The sequence below is a fragment of the Fukomys damarensis genome, unplaced genomic scaffold (genome assembly GCF_012274545.1).
Source record: "Fukomys damarensis isolate Sample0158 unplaced genomic scaffold, DMR_v1.0_HiC HiC_scaffold_21, whole genome shotgun sequence".
NCBI classification, from domain to species: Eukaryota; Metazoa; Chordata; class Mammalia; order Rodentia; family Bathyergidae; genus Fukomys; species Fukomys damarensis.
Genome location: NW_022900933.1, coordinates 26,300,097 through 26,317,170, shown reverse-complemented (window position 1 = coordinate 26,317,170; position 17,074 = coordinate 26,300,097). Strand labels below are relative to the sequence as shown.

General features: G+C 39.5%; 1 protein-coding gene across 5 annotated transcripts in view; it reads right to left on the bottom strand.

Annotated features, from left to right (window-relative positions):
* Nucleotides 1–299: 299 nt before the first annotated feature.
* The window catches only part of Flrt2 (fibronectin leucine rich transmembrane protein 2), a 90,599-nt gene continuing 73,824 nt past the window's right edge, over nt 300–17,074 (bottom strand). For all 5 annotated transcript variants that reach the window (XM_019206362.2, XM_010616253.2, XM_033766772.1 and 2 more), the window contains one exon: nt 300–6,683. In XM_019206362.2, coding sequence (XP_019061907.1) covers nt 4,334–6,316 — 1,983 coding nt within the window. In that variant the 5' untranslated portion in view covers nt 6,317–6,683 and the 3' untranslated portion in view covers nt 300–4,333. The remainder of the gene's footprint in view (nt 6,684–17,074) is intronic.

Below are 17,074 nucleotides of genomic sequence, written 5' to 3'. Positions count from 1 at the left end.
AGGTACTGTATAGTGTAGAGTGAAGTTTGTAGTTAACAAAGTGTGCGACATGGTAGGTCTCTGAGGAGGTGTGATGCAGAATCTTCCGGCCCCTTGCAGTCCCTTATCAGAGAGAACGCACCAAACACAAGCCAGAAGCAAATCAACATACGGTTCAAACAATAACAAATCATCAGGATTAACTTTTAGTGAGTATAATATTGGTCCGGGGGGCAACATGCAATGGTGATGCCTCACCTTGCATTAATTATGAACAAACCTTACATCCATGGACACTTTTGCAAATGCCCTTATGTATATTTGTGTGCACACGTGTGGCTGATCTGTACTAATTAAAAGGCCTATTTTCATGGCTTTGCTTTGTGCTCTTCTAGTGGGTGTGCAGCTATGAAAACAAAAACTACAGAAAAAGAATCTGGTAGGTTAACAACAGTATCGTCAGTATCATACACATGTAAAACTTCCCCCATAATCCGTGAAAAACATCCCACACTGCCAACAATTGTCTTTCAATCCTGCTGAAGATACTGGAAAAGGGATAGAAGTTAGAGCTTCCTATCATTAGTATTGTAACATAAAAAGAGTTTCAGGCAATTTTTGAAAAGACCAAGACCTGGGAGTTGTGTTTCATGGATGTATCACGTTCCCTATGGGACACACTTTTATCCTTTACTTTCTGGGCTGGAAAGGAAAGTTAGGAGCAAATGGTTTATTTCCATGTTGTGAAGTAAAGTGTAATGTCTTCTTGTTACAGTTTAGAGGAAAATGCCATAAATAAAGACATCAAAGATAACTAACCACTTCACTGCCAACGCCACTCGGGACGCTGCAGCCAAGGTTCGCTGGACAATGCAGCACCTGCTCCCTGCAGAGACAAAGGTGCCTCGTGTCTCCACTGGAGGCTTTGCTCCCATCTTGAGGGGCCTCTTCCCTGGTGGAGAAAGAAGTCCTGACTTATGTGAAATGACTAAGACCACTGTGGTCTGCACTAATAGAAAAAGGGATTGTAATATTAGCTACCTCATATCTCATCACGACTTCTTACCAGACTGGTCACATTACACTTTCTGTTGTAATCTCGGGGGAAACGTCTAATATTGTTCAATAAACACTTGGATAATTAGAAATTGAATTATTTCTGTCTCCCACTTTAGGCACACAGAACACAGAACACCTTTCCATCTCTGCCTGTCATTTTCCCAGGCAACGTGAGACGTGTTGACCATGCATCTGATGCCTCCACGATCACACACATTTCCCCAGACAAAAGGGTATTAGTGATCATCCTGGATATGAGTAACTCCCTATAATAACTGTGTGACTGACTATGCCTTTTGCTTTTGGAATGTTGCCTGTACAGTAACAAGAGTCAGGAGTATCTCAATTGGTCAGATAGAAGGTTCTTTATAAGCCAGTAATTGTGGCTTTGTCCTATGACCTTGTCTTGCAATTTCAACTTGCAATTTCTTGACTAATCAGATCAAGAGAGGCCCAAATACATATGGGATATATCTCTGAAACACATGCTTGTTACTTAAAATGCCAGTCAAGGTGTAATCCATGAGGGAGGGCTGTTCAGCAATTTTAATGAAATGCATTAGACATTACAGGTTCCACGATGTGCTTTCTATGCAGGTGGAGGTGAGAACCCAAGGTATGTTATTACAAATAGGGCTGATCGTAATTGTAGCAATCTAGGTCATGCAGCAAGAAGATCAAAATAAAGGGTGTAACTGGGCTCCTTCTTTTGAGGAACATCTGCTAGGAGAGAAACTCTTCTGCGCCCTTCTAACCATTTCACATGACTGGGTCTCCATGGTACCTCTTGAACCCTGAATAATTCTGCAAATCTGACAAAATATTATAGTAAACTCTCCACTCTTGTTTTACCTGGCCCAAAGCAAAGAAGTGTCAACAGCTGAAAATCCCGCCAGGAGTTAAACATTCAATACAAATATATGAGAATGATTATTTTGTGGCTAACAGAAATTAAAACCCTCAGAAGTCAAAGTAACACATTTGGACACAGCTTTATCTACACTGCAGAGGGGAAGAGGGCAGTGGAAAGGAATTACCTAGCTAAGTACACAAAGCCCCTGTCACTGTCCTGATTTTACTGATACATTGCTCATCTCTGCAGATTGTCTTAACCTTTCCCTGTGTGGGTGTAGCTTTAACACAACAACAGCCAAAACCCTCTAGCTAATAGACTACAATGGAAACCAGAGTCACTTTAGAATTAATTTAAATTAATTCGTAGCTAAATTCAGCTCTGACTGACTGTAGTTTCAATTCTTGTGTCTACAACATTATAGTTTCAGTTATGTTTTCTGCTTGCTCTGAGGGATGAAGGAGATTCAAACATATAAGTTGGGGTATATTATTAAAGAAAATAAAGCTCTTACTATAAAGAAAAGCTTGCATAGCGTTTTATACCTAAACTTTTACAAAGAAGACATATCACAGTTTTATTTTGCTTAAAAAAGAGAAAGCAAGATGATTGTGACATTTACTTCATAAGTCTCTAATATAAATGGCCAGTTGTAAATGAAATATGGAACATAGAGTGAAATTTCTGAACATAATTTTGAAACGAATTTTCCAAGGGTATGTTTTTTTATAGTAATGTTTGTGATCTATAGCCCTTCTACATCTAAGGGATGACAAGGATTAGAGTAAATCATATATATTTTTTGAAGATGAATATTATTTCAAAAATACTTAGTATTAAGCACAAACATCCCTCTCTTTTCTATGCGCTCTTCCTTCAGCCCTGCTCTGGCAAAATTAGGGAAGCCTTAATTCTTTGACTTGCTCATTTTTTTTTTTGGAGTGGTCCTGCTAATGTAAGACTTTTTAGTAAAGTCCAAATTAGAGGAACATCCATGTTGGAAAAGAATGAATAGATTCAAACAGAATAGAGTCAAAGCCAATCCGAGGTAAAAACCTGGTATTGCTTTTAAAAATACGCATTCTCTTATCCATCTTTGATGTATCCTCATCAGCCGTGAAAATTAGTGTGCATTTTAAAATGTAAAAGTATATATGTATGAATATTTTGTGCAACCCAAAGTGGTATCCATAATTTTTTTTGAAATATTGAGCAGAGGAGGAAAAAAACAAAGGTGGCAATAAACAATTACAAAAATATATGCAAGATGGTCGGAAGACAAGAATTTGGGAAGGGGATACAGGTACTAATCCAAGCTATCTCAACATGATATTAACAAAGTCAGCTGACACTGTATAATAGAACCACTCATCAGGTGTTTTGTCTATCAGTAATTTTTTAAACTAACAAGTCATTTTAATATTTTCCAAACTCTGTTTCTTTAGTTGGTCTAAATATCATGTTGATATAGCCTCAGTGAAACTACCCAAATAATTCTTGTTATCAAAAATAATTCCATTCAATATAATTCTTCCAATTATTTTATTATCCTCTTCTAAAAAAAGTATTCTAGAATATATATCTGTTGAATGTGATTCAACCTGACGTATGATTTAAATAGTGACATGTTTTAAGGGAGCTTTCTTGCTAGGACTTTTTGTCCCTGAAGATGACTGAAATCATATTCAAGTCTCTAGCTCTGTTCTCACATAGGACCAGAGAAGCATGAAGAGTGATTTTTAAGTTCCCAATCAGAAAGTCAACTCCTGGGTTTTAAGATCTTTGCAAATCTCCTCTTGAGTTTCTTGAATCTCTCAGCTTGGGTTAACTTATCTTACGGGAACTCATCCCCTCATTATGTTCTCTGCATTTCTTGCACTGTATCAAATCAAGGAAACTACCTTCCTTCTTTTATTATACATTTTTTTGTTTTGTTTTTGTTTTTTACTTTTCCTCCAGACCAGGAGGTATAGAAATAGCATGAAAATAACTGGGCCATTTTTTTTGCTTTACCCATATTATTCTTACCCTAACGAGTCCATCTGAATGTGCCCTTTCACCTGATCCTCAGCTCTAAGAAAGGAACTTATTGTAACAGCGCCAACAGCAAAGTGGTAAATGTGCATCATAGGGAAGAATCACTCGTTCTTTTGCCTTGGCGTTGGGTTCGCATTGTACAACCCTGTACAGTACAGCAACTATTTTTTAAGATTTTAAAAAGCAAAGAGTTACAAAACTGTTTGTAATTAACTTGAAATAGAAAAGATAGCACTTTTTTTTAAATCCCATTATATAGTACACCGTATAAATTACAGAGTATTCAAATGCACAAATGCATCTGTGTAACATTTATCAAATGTAATTTGCGTGTCTTTATGTGCACACACGTGTGCCTTCCCAAGAGTTTGGTCGTCTGTCTTGGTGCTGCCGGGGGTCTGGCAGTTACGTATGGCAGTGGTCCAGGTCGGGCACGCTGCTGTTGCAGTATCGCATGTTGTTGGGAATATGGCAGTCTGTGTAATTAATGCCCCCATTCGGGGTGTAAATGGGCTGCAGTCTGAAATCTCCTTTAAGGAGCTGATCGTTATTTAAGGAGACAATCTGAAAACTCGTTTCTGTCATCTCCAGGATGGAGTTGTCCTTCTTGGTACCTGCTTCACAGTAGTCATCTTTCCGCCTGCCCCGATTATATTTCCATTTCTGGGAGGTGTAACGCCCCTTTTTGTGCATGTGCCAGCAAAAGATGCTGAGCAAGACCACGAGCACAAAGATCACTGCGCCCCCAATTAAGCCTGCCAGCAGAAAAGGGGAGCCCATGCTGTGGGATGTTGTCTGCTCGTGGCTAGAAGCAGTGTTGCTGCCATTGTTCAAATAGGAGGCATGGGTGGTGGCCTCGGAACAGATGGTGTCTTCCATGGCACGGTAGTTAAAAGCATCCAGTGGCACTAAACAAATCCGATAGGTGGATCTGGGCTCTAAATTAATGAGGCTCAGGTGTTGCTTCTCACCACTGACAATGCGTTCCTGAACGATGCCCCCTACTAGACTGTGGCCCATTTTCACCCACGTGAGTTTGTACGCCGTCACAGTAAAGAGAGAGAGCCAGCTGACTTGAATGGAAGTGTCATTCACAAAGTGGACTGAGAGCTGGATCCGTTCGGAAATGGGCGGAGTCACCCTTTCTCTGCCATCCCAGTCAGGAATGGTGGGGAGTCTGGGTGTGGTAGGAGCCGGAGGCGTGTAGCTTCTGCTCTGGGTTGGAACAGAGAGGGTGGGAGGCTGAGTCATTGGGGAAACTGTACTAGGGGCCGGGGTGAGGAGAGGCAGGCCTGGGGTTGTGGTGGGACATGACAGAAGGTTCATATTCAACTCCCTGACAGCCATCCCCCTGACTTGTTCAGGACCTTGGCACATGAAACCCCGCACGTTGAGAGACGAAGGGATGTACTTGAGCCATTCTGTGACCCATTTAATACTGCAGTCACAGAACCAAGGGTTATTCCGAGCAGTGAGCTGCTTCAAGTTGGAGAGGTTATCGAAGACCCCTCGAGTCAACATTCGCAGCTGGTTGTTGGATATATCCAGCCGTTCCAGCTTACGGAGGTTTGAGAAGGCTGTCAAAGGGATGTGGTTTATCTGGTTGTCCTGCAAACAGAGTCTGATCAGATTCGTACCTGGGAGATCAGGAGGAGGGTGGGAGAGTGAGTTACGGACTATTGAAAATTCCTTGAGCTTGGTGAGATGGCTGAAGGTTCCTTCAGCAATGCCCTTGTTGGTCAGGAGGTTCCCGTCCACAATCAGACGCTCCAAGCTCGTGAGGTTCTGAAAGGCCATGTCTGATATGACAGCAATTCGGTTTTCATCCACTCTGAGTTCCTGTAAGTCCATAGGAAGACCGACAGGCACACTGCTCAGGTGGTTCTTGGACAGAAACAACAATTTGAGACTTACAGCTTCCCGGAAGGCCCCGTCTTCCACCCCTACTGTGGAGATAGAGTTGTCATCCAGGTGCAGCTCTTCGAGCTTCAGGAGCTGAGCAAGAGCAGCTCGGGAAATGGTCTGAATGTTGTTTTCCTGCAGATGGAGGACTCTGACGTTCTTGGGAAGGTTCATGGGGAATTCGTCCAGCTGGTTGCCGTAAAGGAAGACCGTGTGAACGGACTGGATGCTGTGCAGCTCGGCAGGAAATCCGGCATTATTAATTTGGTTGTTGTGGAGGTAGAGTACGGTTACGCCCTCCGGGATCCCAAGAGGCACTGAGGTCAAGCTTCTCTCGTTACAGTAGACAAAGTTCCTGTCGCAGCGGCACACACTAGGGCAGGCCAGGAGTTTGGACACTTCTGAGTAGAGCCCCAGGGAAATGAGAAGCCAAGATTTCAAGAAAAAAGCCCCATGGCTGGGCCACTTTGTGGTCTGTAGGCCCATTTCTGAAATACAGAAATAAAATACAATGTGTTGGGGAAAAAAAAAAGAAAAGAAAAGAAAAGAAAACCAGGCAGTAAAATCAAACTGGGCAGGGTTCTGCCGAAGTCCAGAACTCCAGCTAGAGAGAATGTCCTGAGGGCAGATTGGAAAATAATCTTCCTGATGTCTCTGTTCTCATCAGCCTATGTTGCCCTCTTTGTTGCTGTGCTCCATGTGCAAACTAATTCAATAAGGAAAGTGTTCCACACAGGCAACGGGTGATGGAGAATTATCAGCAAGGACAACACTTGCTTAAGTCAGCTGGACAGAGCTCCCTCTTCTTTTGAGGGACAGGCTACGGATTTCTTGGTTAAGCGCAGTCTGCAACCTATTGTAGGAAAAAAGAAAGAGAACAGTCCATTAAGAATAGTCAGAGAAAAAGAACTGATAGAAATTTAAGCCTTTGAAAAGCAATGTGATTGAGAATAAATATCGGGACATGGGTTAGTGTCAAGTAGTTGTTTAAATAACAGTATTCAAGAGACAAATGCTCAAAATATCGTCAAAAGAAAATGATATTTTTACATCACATTTTCAATAACAATATTGTAAATTTTACATCATAATGAGTACTTTCTCTTAATAGCTATTTGCATATCCGAATAGAGAAGTACAACAGACACACTGAATCCACTGGAAAGTGAATGGTGAGCACTTACAAATCCAACTGGTCACAGTGCTTTTCAAGATAGAGCCAAGGACTGAGCAACTAGCAAACTTTAAAGAAAAATGTGAAGCCCTTTTATAGCATTATATATCTTAGAATTGAAAACTGGGAACTAATTCATTTTGGAAATGCATCCTTGTTAAGAAAGTCTTTGAAATGCAGTACATGTCCAAAAACATTTATTATATATGATTCTTCAGATACAGTGAAGTAAGAAAACTGTACCTTTAAGGTTCCAACTCTTCTTAAAATTCTGATATAAAAGCTTACTGGGGTTTTTTAGAGAATTTCAGAGAATTAAGATAAACGTTACATATATCATCTCACAGATGTAATTGTAACTATTTTACTTCTCCTATTTTCTATGCAACACTGCCCAGGTAGAATCAGGACTTATCTGTCCTCAATTCCCTAACAATTTGAGCACTTTCCATGTTAATTAAGAATCATCTATCCTTTTCTTCTGACACTAGGACAAAGTAATACACACACAATGCACAGAAGCAGGTGTAAAGCCTCTCCTCATCTTCTTTCTCTCCAAAACAGCTTACACTGAATTCCCAAGGCGCCTGGCCAAACCCTAGGCCATGGAGCATTTCCACGTATCTCTTCTGTTGGGGTCTCCAGGTACAGATGAACTATTCCATCATGATCTCTTGAAGAGCTACCAAGCTCATGATTGAGAATGAATTATTTTTTTTAACACAACAGCCTTCCTGTCAGTGAGCGCTTTCTTGCTTTCATATGGGGACTTTTAGCAAATTTTGAAATGAGAGAAGACAATTTGAAAAAAGGAAAGGCAATTCTCGAATAGCAATCACGCCTTCTTGCTCTAGAATGTGTTCCATTTGTTTTTAGATTAGAGAGGTAAAGAAGTTAATTGAAAGGTGCCATATTTGATTTCCTTACAAAATATGTTAACATGATGGGGCATGGCACTCTGCAAGTCCCTTAATTCTCACCAACACACTGAGATTGAAACGACTTATACTAAAATCACAGCGGGTATATTTGAAATGGTTCCCTTAGCTATCTTTAGAAATATAATTTAAAAAAAAACACTGTAAATGTTCTCTAAGTGAAAGGATAACATAAATTTGTTCTATAATTTAAGTGACTGTAGCCCATTTTAAAATGTCTTCGATAACCAGAAATGGTAAAATTCATTTTGCTTTTTATTCCTTGGAAACTTTTAAATCAAAGGAGAATCATTTTCTAGACAAAAGCAAAGGAACATAATGCTTTCTTTACAATAAGGCCTTAAAAAAGCTTGCAAATATGTATTTTTCTTTTATATGAGACAGAGTTTCACTATGCCACCCAGATGGGCCTTGAACTCACAATGATCATCCTGTCTCAGCCTCCCAAGTGCTGGGATTACAGGTGTGTGCCACCATGCCTGGCACAGATATGTACTTTGCAATGGTAAGTGAGTCATTCGCTGCAGAAGAGATTCTCTATACTCTTAAAGGACAATTTATACAAGGAAAGTCACATAGGAAATGCGAGGTTAATGCCATCAGCCTGATGCTGTCTTTGGCTCAGGTTTGATGGACATCTTAATGATTCCTAATGCCTTGCTGCTCCATTATGGTATTTGGTTCAATAGCCTGAACCTGATCTGAGAAGTCAGTGGAAAGCCAGAACCTTAGGCCCAAAATCTACTTATTAGTAAGAGTCTTGGTTGGAAACATTAATATTGCACAAACATTTTCTTAAATATAGTGATGGCCTTAATCACTCCTGTTTTGATTTATTGAATAAAAATAAAAGAGCATGTCATATGAATCTTAAGAAAAAAGGCAGAAGAAATTCTAATCCCTTTTATCCCAAGTAGAAAGTCTACAATGTCATTTTTCATGTAAAATTATTTTTCTGTGAGTGGTACTGTAATGACTGTCTATGGCATATGGCTTATGAAATAATATTTATTTCAATGATAAACACAAATTTCTAGCAGAAATTTAAAACTTATTTGTTGTCAGAGCAGCCCACTTTCATAAAGTAATTAAGAACATTTAGTCTTCAGAAGAGGTGGGAAAGTAACACTCAAAATATGTTTTTGAGTATAGAATTACCCAGGGATACTTGGAGTCTTACAGGCTCACACAACAAACAGAGTCGCCTAGGGGAGGGGAAAAAACTGTCCGGGAGATGTAAGTTCCTAGAATGGATGCTTTCTTGTCTTGGTTTCCTCATCTGAAAAGAGAATAATAAAATAGTTCTTAAATCACAGTATTGTTGAGGAGAGTAAAAGTACTTGTGAAAAGCTTATGCAGTGTTTAAATGTGGAGAAAATATAACAGGCATAAACTATCTCTCTCTATGTGATTGTTAGTTTTAATGGCACCCAGAGAGGTGAAGTCAAAAAACTGGTCTGCCCAGTTCGAGGTATCTTTGCCTAACCAGGCTGTCTAACTTCTCCACAGCACTGACATGTTATGGAACTGCCCTGTGCATCCAAGCTATCTTCAAACATGGCCACGTACATGTCACCCGGGCGGAGAACCACTGACTTCTGTCATCTTTCAAGTGCCGGGGAGGCTGACGTAATTGCTGCTAGTTTTTACAGGAAATTAAAGCTAAGTTTCTAATATACATGACCTAAAAATGTTCCTTGCAAAGAACACACACACAAAAAGCATGGAAATGTAACATGCGTTTCATTCATGTATCCGACCATATTGGGGGACACTAGAATGAGGACGCAGCTGTATAGTGAGTAGATGTGAATTTCTGGTCTAGCGATGTTTAAAGATTTGTGAGGAGAGAAATGAAAAAAAGTTGATTAGGGTACAGTTTAAAGAGTTCTAACCTAACCCGTGGGGCACTAAGGGAAAAACAGAAACAGAAATACAAATATGCTCTGGAAGAAAGAAGCCCCAAGCCAGAGAGCCATTTCAAGGGGTTCTGCATAGGGATCCAAGATGCTTGTAATTTGAATCAAGAGATAAAACTCAAAGGGACCCAATCAAAAGATGGGTAACTGAAATAGTCATTTCTCAAATGAGGTATAAGTGAACAATAAATACATGATAAAATGTTCAGGATTTCTGGCCATCAGAGAGGCACAAATTATAACAACTTGGAGTTTCCATCTCATTCCAAAGAGTGTCTATAATCAAGAAATCAAAGAATAATAATTGCTGGCTAAGCTGTTTTGGGGGGCAATCCTCCTCCATTGTTAACAGGAATGTGAACTGGTACAACCACCATGGAAATCAGTATGAAGAGTCCTCAAAAAACTACAATTACAAATTTTATTTGACCTAGATATTTCCATCCTAGGTATCTTTGCAAAAGAGTTAAAAACATCATATTATAGAGATCCATGAATACACATATTTATAGAGCATAATGCATGATAGATACATTTTGCAAGTGGCCTATATGCCCATTGACAGATGCATGAATAAAGAAAGTCTGGGATTCACACATAGTGGAATACTACTTTGCTGTAAAGCATAAACTTTAGTAATTGATAGGAAAATTAATAACAGTAATCTTCAGTGAAATGAAACAGGTACATATGTTTAAATACCAGTGGCTTCTCTTACAGAATTCCAAAATGTAAAGAACAAAATAAAAGATAAGAAGTAGGGAGATAAATTTGTTCAAATGGGAAGGTGGTTAGAGAAGGAGAGAGCGGGAGAGGGGAGGAGAAAGGATGCAAAACTAATTAAGATGTGTTATGTACATGTACCAACATCTCACAAGGAATAAAATCATCATGTAACACAATGAACTAGTAAAACATAAAACCTGAAAAAGAAAAAAAGAGATGAAACAGCATAGAGAAGGAACAAAATTCCAACTGCAGAGAACTTTTTCCTGTTTGCTTCTCATTGAGTATTTTGCTTCTAGAAGATAATAATTCCATATTTCAAAATCTTTTGGCACTTCACTTTTAGGTCTCTAAACTTGGGGATAAAACTGTTTTATAAAGTGACTCTGAAAGATGGAAAGAAAACATTTTGGAGGTTTTTGCTTATTTGTTTGAATATTTTATTGAATATTTTTCCTTTCCAGGAAGCTAGAAATTATATGGAATAGCAGATTGAAAGTGCTAGGTAAAACTGGAACATTTCATTGAAACTAGGTAAGAGTTTCAAACACCTTAATATAACAAATACTCTTTGAGCATGATCAGAACCTTGGTCTGCCTGTATATTAAAGATGATAGTAACAGCAGCAGTTAGCTCAAGCTATTTTACTTAAATCTTTCCATAGGAATCGAGACTCAAAGCACATAAATCATGTAAAAGCTTTCTGCAAAGTGTTTCTCTCCTATTGCTGCCTAACAAGGGTTTTTTAAAATTAATTCCAGAAGCCTAGTACAGACCCAGACTACAAAAATCATAGTACAGAAAATAATAATTGTCAATAAACATTGCCCATCGCATAATATAATGACTCTAGGACAAACATGATAAAATCTTAATGGTCTCACCATTGGTGGGATTGTGACAACACAGCACCGTGCATGAAGGGGTACAAAGGAAGCTAAACTGAAAGTGGACAAATGCAAAGCTAATTCCTTTCCAGAATTCACCTAGAAAATTTTTCCAGGATCCTGTCCAACTTAAGAGTTTCTGGGTTCAGCAATCAGTGCTCAAATCAGACCCCTACAGGTGTAGAATCCATACACAACCTTGCACTATCAATGTCTGGTAAAATCTGGAAACAGGAAAACAATTTACAGATCTGCACATTTCCACATTTCCGAGGACAGGTTATAAATACTATTTGTGTGACAATCAGAGAATTTTGTATTTTTCTGGCCAAGATGTGGGGATTAGGAAAGGAAATTGGAGGAACAGAAGAACAGCCACCCCAACCTGAAACCATTTTTTCTGTATCATTCAACCGGACTGAGCCTGTTGAACTTTCTCAGTAGAGAAATATTTTCTTTGCTAAGGCAAAGAGAGGGAAAGAAGGAAAGTGAGAGAGAAGGAGCACAGGAAATACTTTATTTAAAGTGTTGACAATTTCCTGGCTCCAGTCAGTCTAGAACTGAAAACATTAAAATCAAACTGAAAAAAGCTGTGCTAACAAAGCACAAAATACTAGAACACATTTGAAGAATTATTCTCACGTGGTTTCCAACTGGTTCAAATAGAAATAAGTTTAGAGCCAACAACCATTGCTAAAAGATCAAACACGTAAACATTGAGGACACACTACAATGACATACTTTTTTCCATCCACCTGAGAACACGCACTGACTATCCCATTTACCGTTAGATCTGGGACTGCGAGACTGTAGTGTTTTCCCCTGTTAGCCGCTGTCCACAGGTACATTTAATCTAGAAAGTAGAACCACCAGTTGTCTTGATGCCTTGAAAGCAACCCCTGATAACCACTGATGTGGGAGTTCTGTATTATTATTATTAGTTTATTTATTTGTTGCTTGTTTGTTTGTTTGGTACCAGGGATCGAACTCCGGTCCTTGTGCTTACACGGCAGGCAGCGGCATCACTGATCTAAAGCCCCAGCTCGCATTTATATTCTTTTCTTTTTTCATTGAGTTTATTTGTACTTTTTAAGTATATAGTGGATCTTGTACCTTCATGACAGATCTTGGTTCTCATTTTTTCCCCATACCCCTGCCCTCCCTTCACCCCTTCACATGTGTGTTCTTATCGTCCAATGAATGGGTAGTAAGTAGCTTGATTCCTTCATAATATTAATTTGCTTAAATGGATATCAAATATCTCATGTTCCATAGAAAATAAGCAATTTGTTAGCTTCTTTCTTTGGGAAGAAATCTTTCTTTGTCGTCGTTTGATACAATGGTCACCTGATCCTGAGGATCACCAAAAACATGTGGGGAAATTTGATACACAGTGAAGAATCCTAGGCCCCAGCTCTGCAGATCCTAGTCTTCTAGAGAGGCTGGGCACGCGCATCTTGTCAGTTTTCCCCAGGCAGGTCTGAGGGTCAGCCCCTTTACCTTCTGTCTACCTAACCACTCCCTATCAGGAGCTGCTTATGGGGTATCCAGGAAACTGGTTTTTCTGTCTTCTGCATCCTCAGTTGTGTGGGACCCGGCTTGCTGTTGTGGGAAGAGCAAACATTCTGGAGTGCAGCCGAATTTAGCACTGATCTCAGCTCATCCTTTCCCCGACAGCTGATGATGCCAACTGACTCTGCCTCTTTGACCCTCACTCTCTTCATCTCAAAGACACAATTATTAGCTGCATCTACAGAATTGTTGGGGAAATTTTGGTAAATTGTAAAGTGACTAAAATTACCCATTAAACACAGAGTAAGTTGATTTAAGAGAGAATGAGAAGATGCAGTGAGTGACAAACAGATGGACTCTGGGGACAGAGGACCAGAACAGCAGCATTTCCACTAACTAGCGGTGCTCCTGGAACATGACTTCCCCCCTACCCCACAGAGTACACACAAAAAAGAGGGAAAACAATAGTATTAATCTCTCAAATTTTTGTAGGACCCTGAGTCACTTAGAATACTATCCAATGTCTGAAAAACACAAATTCTTAACACTGATCATTCCTATTAGCTTTAAACAACAATAAACCCTCCTGCGCAAGAAAGCATTATTTTTTTCAATTAGGTAGTGCTGCTCCTCTTGAATTCATCCAGTTTACTTTCACCTTTCATTCATTAATACTAGTCCTTTTCCTTAGTGATACACAGATACCTCTTTGCATTCATCGGTCCTGAAAATATGAGGACACAGTTACTTGCTCCATCAGTGTGTGACGGGGCTGGGGCCTGAAGCTGGCATAGACTGAAGAGCCTTGCTCCTTAACCCGTTCCATCTCCCTGCAAAATCTCCACACAGGCTGCGACCAGTCAGATTTTGCTCTTGGTTATTTCCCCAGAGTCCACAACAGCACGTGGCGTGCATTCCAAACCATTTGTAGAATAAATGAAGGAATCAAAGAGCGACCTTCAGATGATTACTTTGTTTGAAGAGGCAGTCCGTGAAATCTCTTCAACATCTTCAGTCTGAAGTCCCCCAAGAAATGACTGAAATACTCTTTCAGAACAGCTTTCAAGAGTTTTAAGCTCCCCTAACCTATGCAGACCGATCATGACATACATAAATAGATGGATAAATAGTCCCTGAACATAAAGAAATTAGATGATCTTAGTAAAGTCACAAAATATGTGACTAGAAAATAGCTGTAGTTCCACAGCACTATACTGCTTTATAAAGTGGAATCCTGTGTTTTTATTTATATACATTATTCAAGAAATTGTGTCACTATGAAGCATTATCACAAACTAGAATTGATAACAGGACTGGCAATACCTCATACTTTGGTTGTGATGGTTGTGAGCTAAAATCAGGATTTTGTGCTCTACCACACATATACGTATATATGTTCACATAATATCAATAACTTCCATATATCCACATAAATTCACTGTGACAGTTTAACTCAACTTTAATTGCATACCATTTTACCATTCCATACTGTTAGATTCACTATAAAATAGGCCAGTATCTCTAAGAGCTATAAAAAAGCTTAGGGAAAAAGATAAAGCGAATCCAAAAATATAAACATGGCCTACTTCCCCACCAAAACACTGCACCACATATGTAATATACATATTGTTACAGAATATCTTAGGTCTCCTTCCAAACGAAAATGCAGATTCCAATCTGCAATACTGACTAAGGCCACGAAATGAAATTACACAGTGTATATTTCCAGGTGAGTTATCTGGTTCTGAGTCTACAAAATAAAAAATTCACTGCTTAAGCTTATTTTAGTATCAGAGGGATGGATCTGAATGTAAATGGTAGGAAATTTCCTCCCTGAATAAATAAGCTTTTGCAATGTGCCTTCTCATCTTCAGAGCACCTGTCACGCTGAGGTGTCAGGCTATGTTCGGGGGGCTGCCTATTCCTGGATGTGGGAAATGAGAAGAGAAAAGAAACAGAAGGAAGATGATTATTTCTTATCCTTGACCCTCTCATTCTCTCAAGGACGTTTTCTCCCCGAGAACATGACAAGATATGGGTTAAGATCAAATCATTTCCAAAGCTTGAAATAAAACCCCACATGAGCTGCACCGTTTTTATATCCCGGAGAGCTACACAAAGCAGAGAAGGAACGGCTCAAAGGAAAGTATCAAAAACACAGGGAAGATTTTACCCCACTCCCTGTAAAATAACTATAGCGATGGCCTTCCTCATTTGAATAGCTTTTGAGATATGTTCCTGGAACACCAGGGAATTTAAACACAGAAGCAGAATCTTTTACAGTTTACACACAATCAGAGCACCGCTTTCACTGACGGACCTTACAGCTTTCAAACTTTACCCTAAATGCAAAAGGCTATGTATTCTTAAGTAATGCTGCCAATCAATTTCAATTATTGAATTCTTTTTCAGAGAGAAATACCAACCAAAAGAAAAAGAATAAAAACACAATAGCTCTTTTTTTTTATAAAGAAAGTACGCTACATTTTGACTTATTCCCTGTTACCCTAGGCCCTTGTTCCTGTAATTGTCACCAGAGGGAGAGTGACACTGCTGAAGAGTGATTATAATCACACACACACACACACACACACACACACACACACACACACACAGTACATAAGAGAAGAAAACTTTGACTCACTTTTCATCCTTTTTAACCACATTACATTTAGATAGCAAAGAGCTGTGATCCTCACTGCTCGATAAAATTCAAGTATAACTGAGGTCTGAGATGACAAACTGTACACAAAACACAGAGTGATAATGAGGTCATCACATGCATGGAATGAGACTGGGTTACTCAGTCCTATGATAGCTACACTCAAGCGGGGCTGAAAAGCAGGTCTGGCTCCTGGGAAATAGTCTAAGTGAACTATGAGGTTTGTCTTACAAAGTACTAAATTTAATTATGAGTCCGTCTCTGCGACCAACCACTAGGTAGAAGAAAGACCCAGAAGTAGACAATGACCTCAGGTGTTGTCCTTTCCCAATGAACCTCCATTTCTCCAAAAGCCTCTCTTTGCCACATCCCTAATGTTTATACAGCCCTGCAATTATTAATCAGTTAATTTAGACTATAATAACATCCTAGAAATGCAAAGGTTTCTGGTTCACATTCCAAATCAAGTAAAATGCATCAAAACCCTTCTTCAAGCTAGTAGCTCTCTTTCATGGCTTAATTAGTTCTTCAGTGGCTACTATGTGATGCAAAGGGGTACAAAAGAAATGAAGTCACTGTAGTCAGGAAGGAGATCTGTTCAAAAAAGTGTTTAGAATGCAAGAAAGCAAAAATCAGAAACTATAGACTTGACACCTGGGACAATCACTTTGTGGGTAATATCACGAAGGAGATGATCTTTAATAAAGGTTAGGTCCAGATGGGTTAGAGAAGGTAGTCATGGTAATCGTGAATGGCAGGTTGCAGAATGGGACCCTTCCAATGGTTGAGATGGTATGGAGAGGATACATGCTGAGAGAGGTCAGTGCACAGGAGAGAGAGGTAAACAGCACAGTCAGCGCTAAGTAAGAGCAGGCACACAGGAACGAGGAGGCGGGGAGGGAACCTGCCCATCTTTAGGAATTGTAAAAACAACGTGGCGGGAAATGGAGGAAAAGAAAGAGAGCAGGAGGAGGCCTTAAGTTCTACAGACTAGGACAGGACGAGCCTTGTGTAGCTGTGGAAAGCCATTTGGATTTTATTCTCACAGCAATGAAAGCCTGTAAGTAAATATACCCAAGCAGAGAGGGGATGGTGAGAGAAGATTAAGATCACTACTTGGATCTGTGCACCAAAGACCTAAAAGAAGTGCCTCCAGAAAAGAAGTAATTATCAAGTAGAACAGGAAATTTTACTAGGGCAAGCTTGGAGAGGAAAAGCAACTTTAAACTTCCATCAAAATTCTGCAGTGTTCTGACAGAGTCTCTCAAACAGTGCACACCTTTTTATTTTTCTGCTGTCTCAAATTATTTTTGGAACTCCATGAAGTATAAATAATAAATAAAGAAATACAGCTGTGTGTAAACAGTGGCTTTGATGACAAAACGAGGTATCCATGCTGGGTAAAGACAACCACATAATTAATTA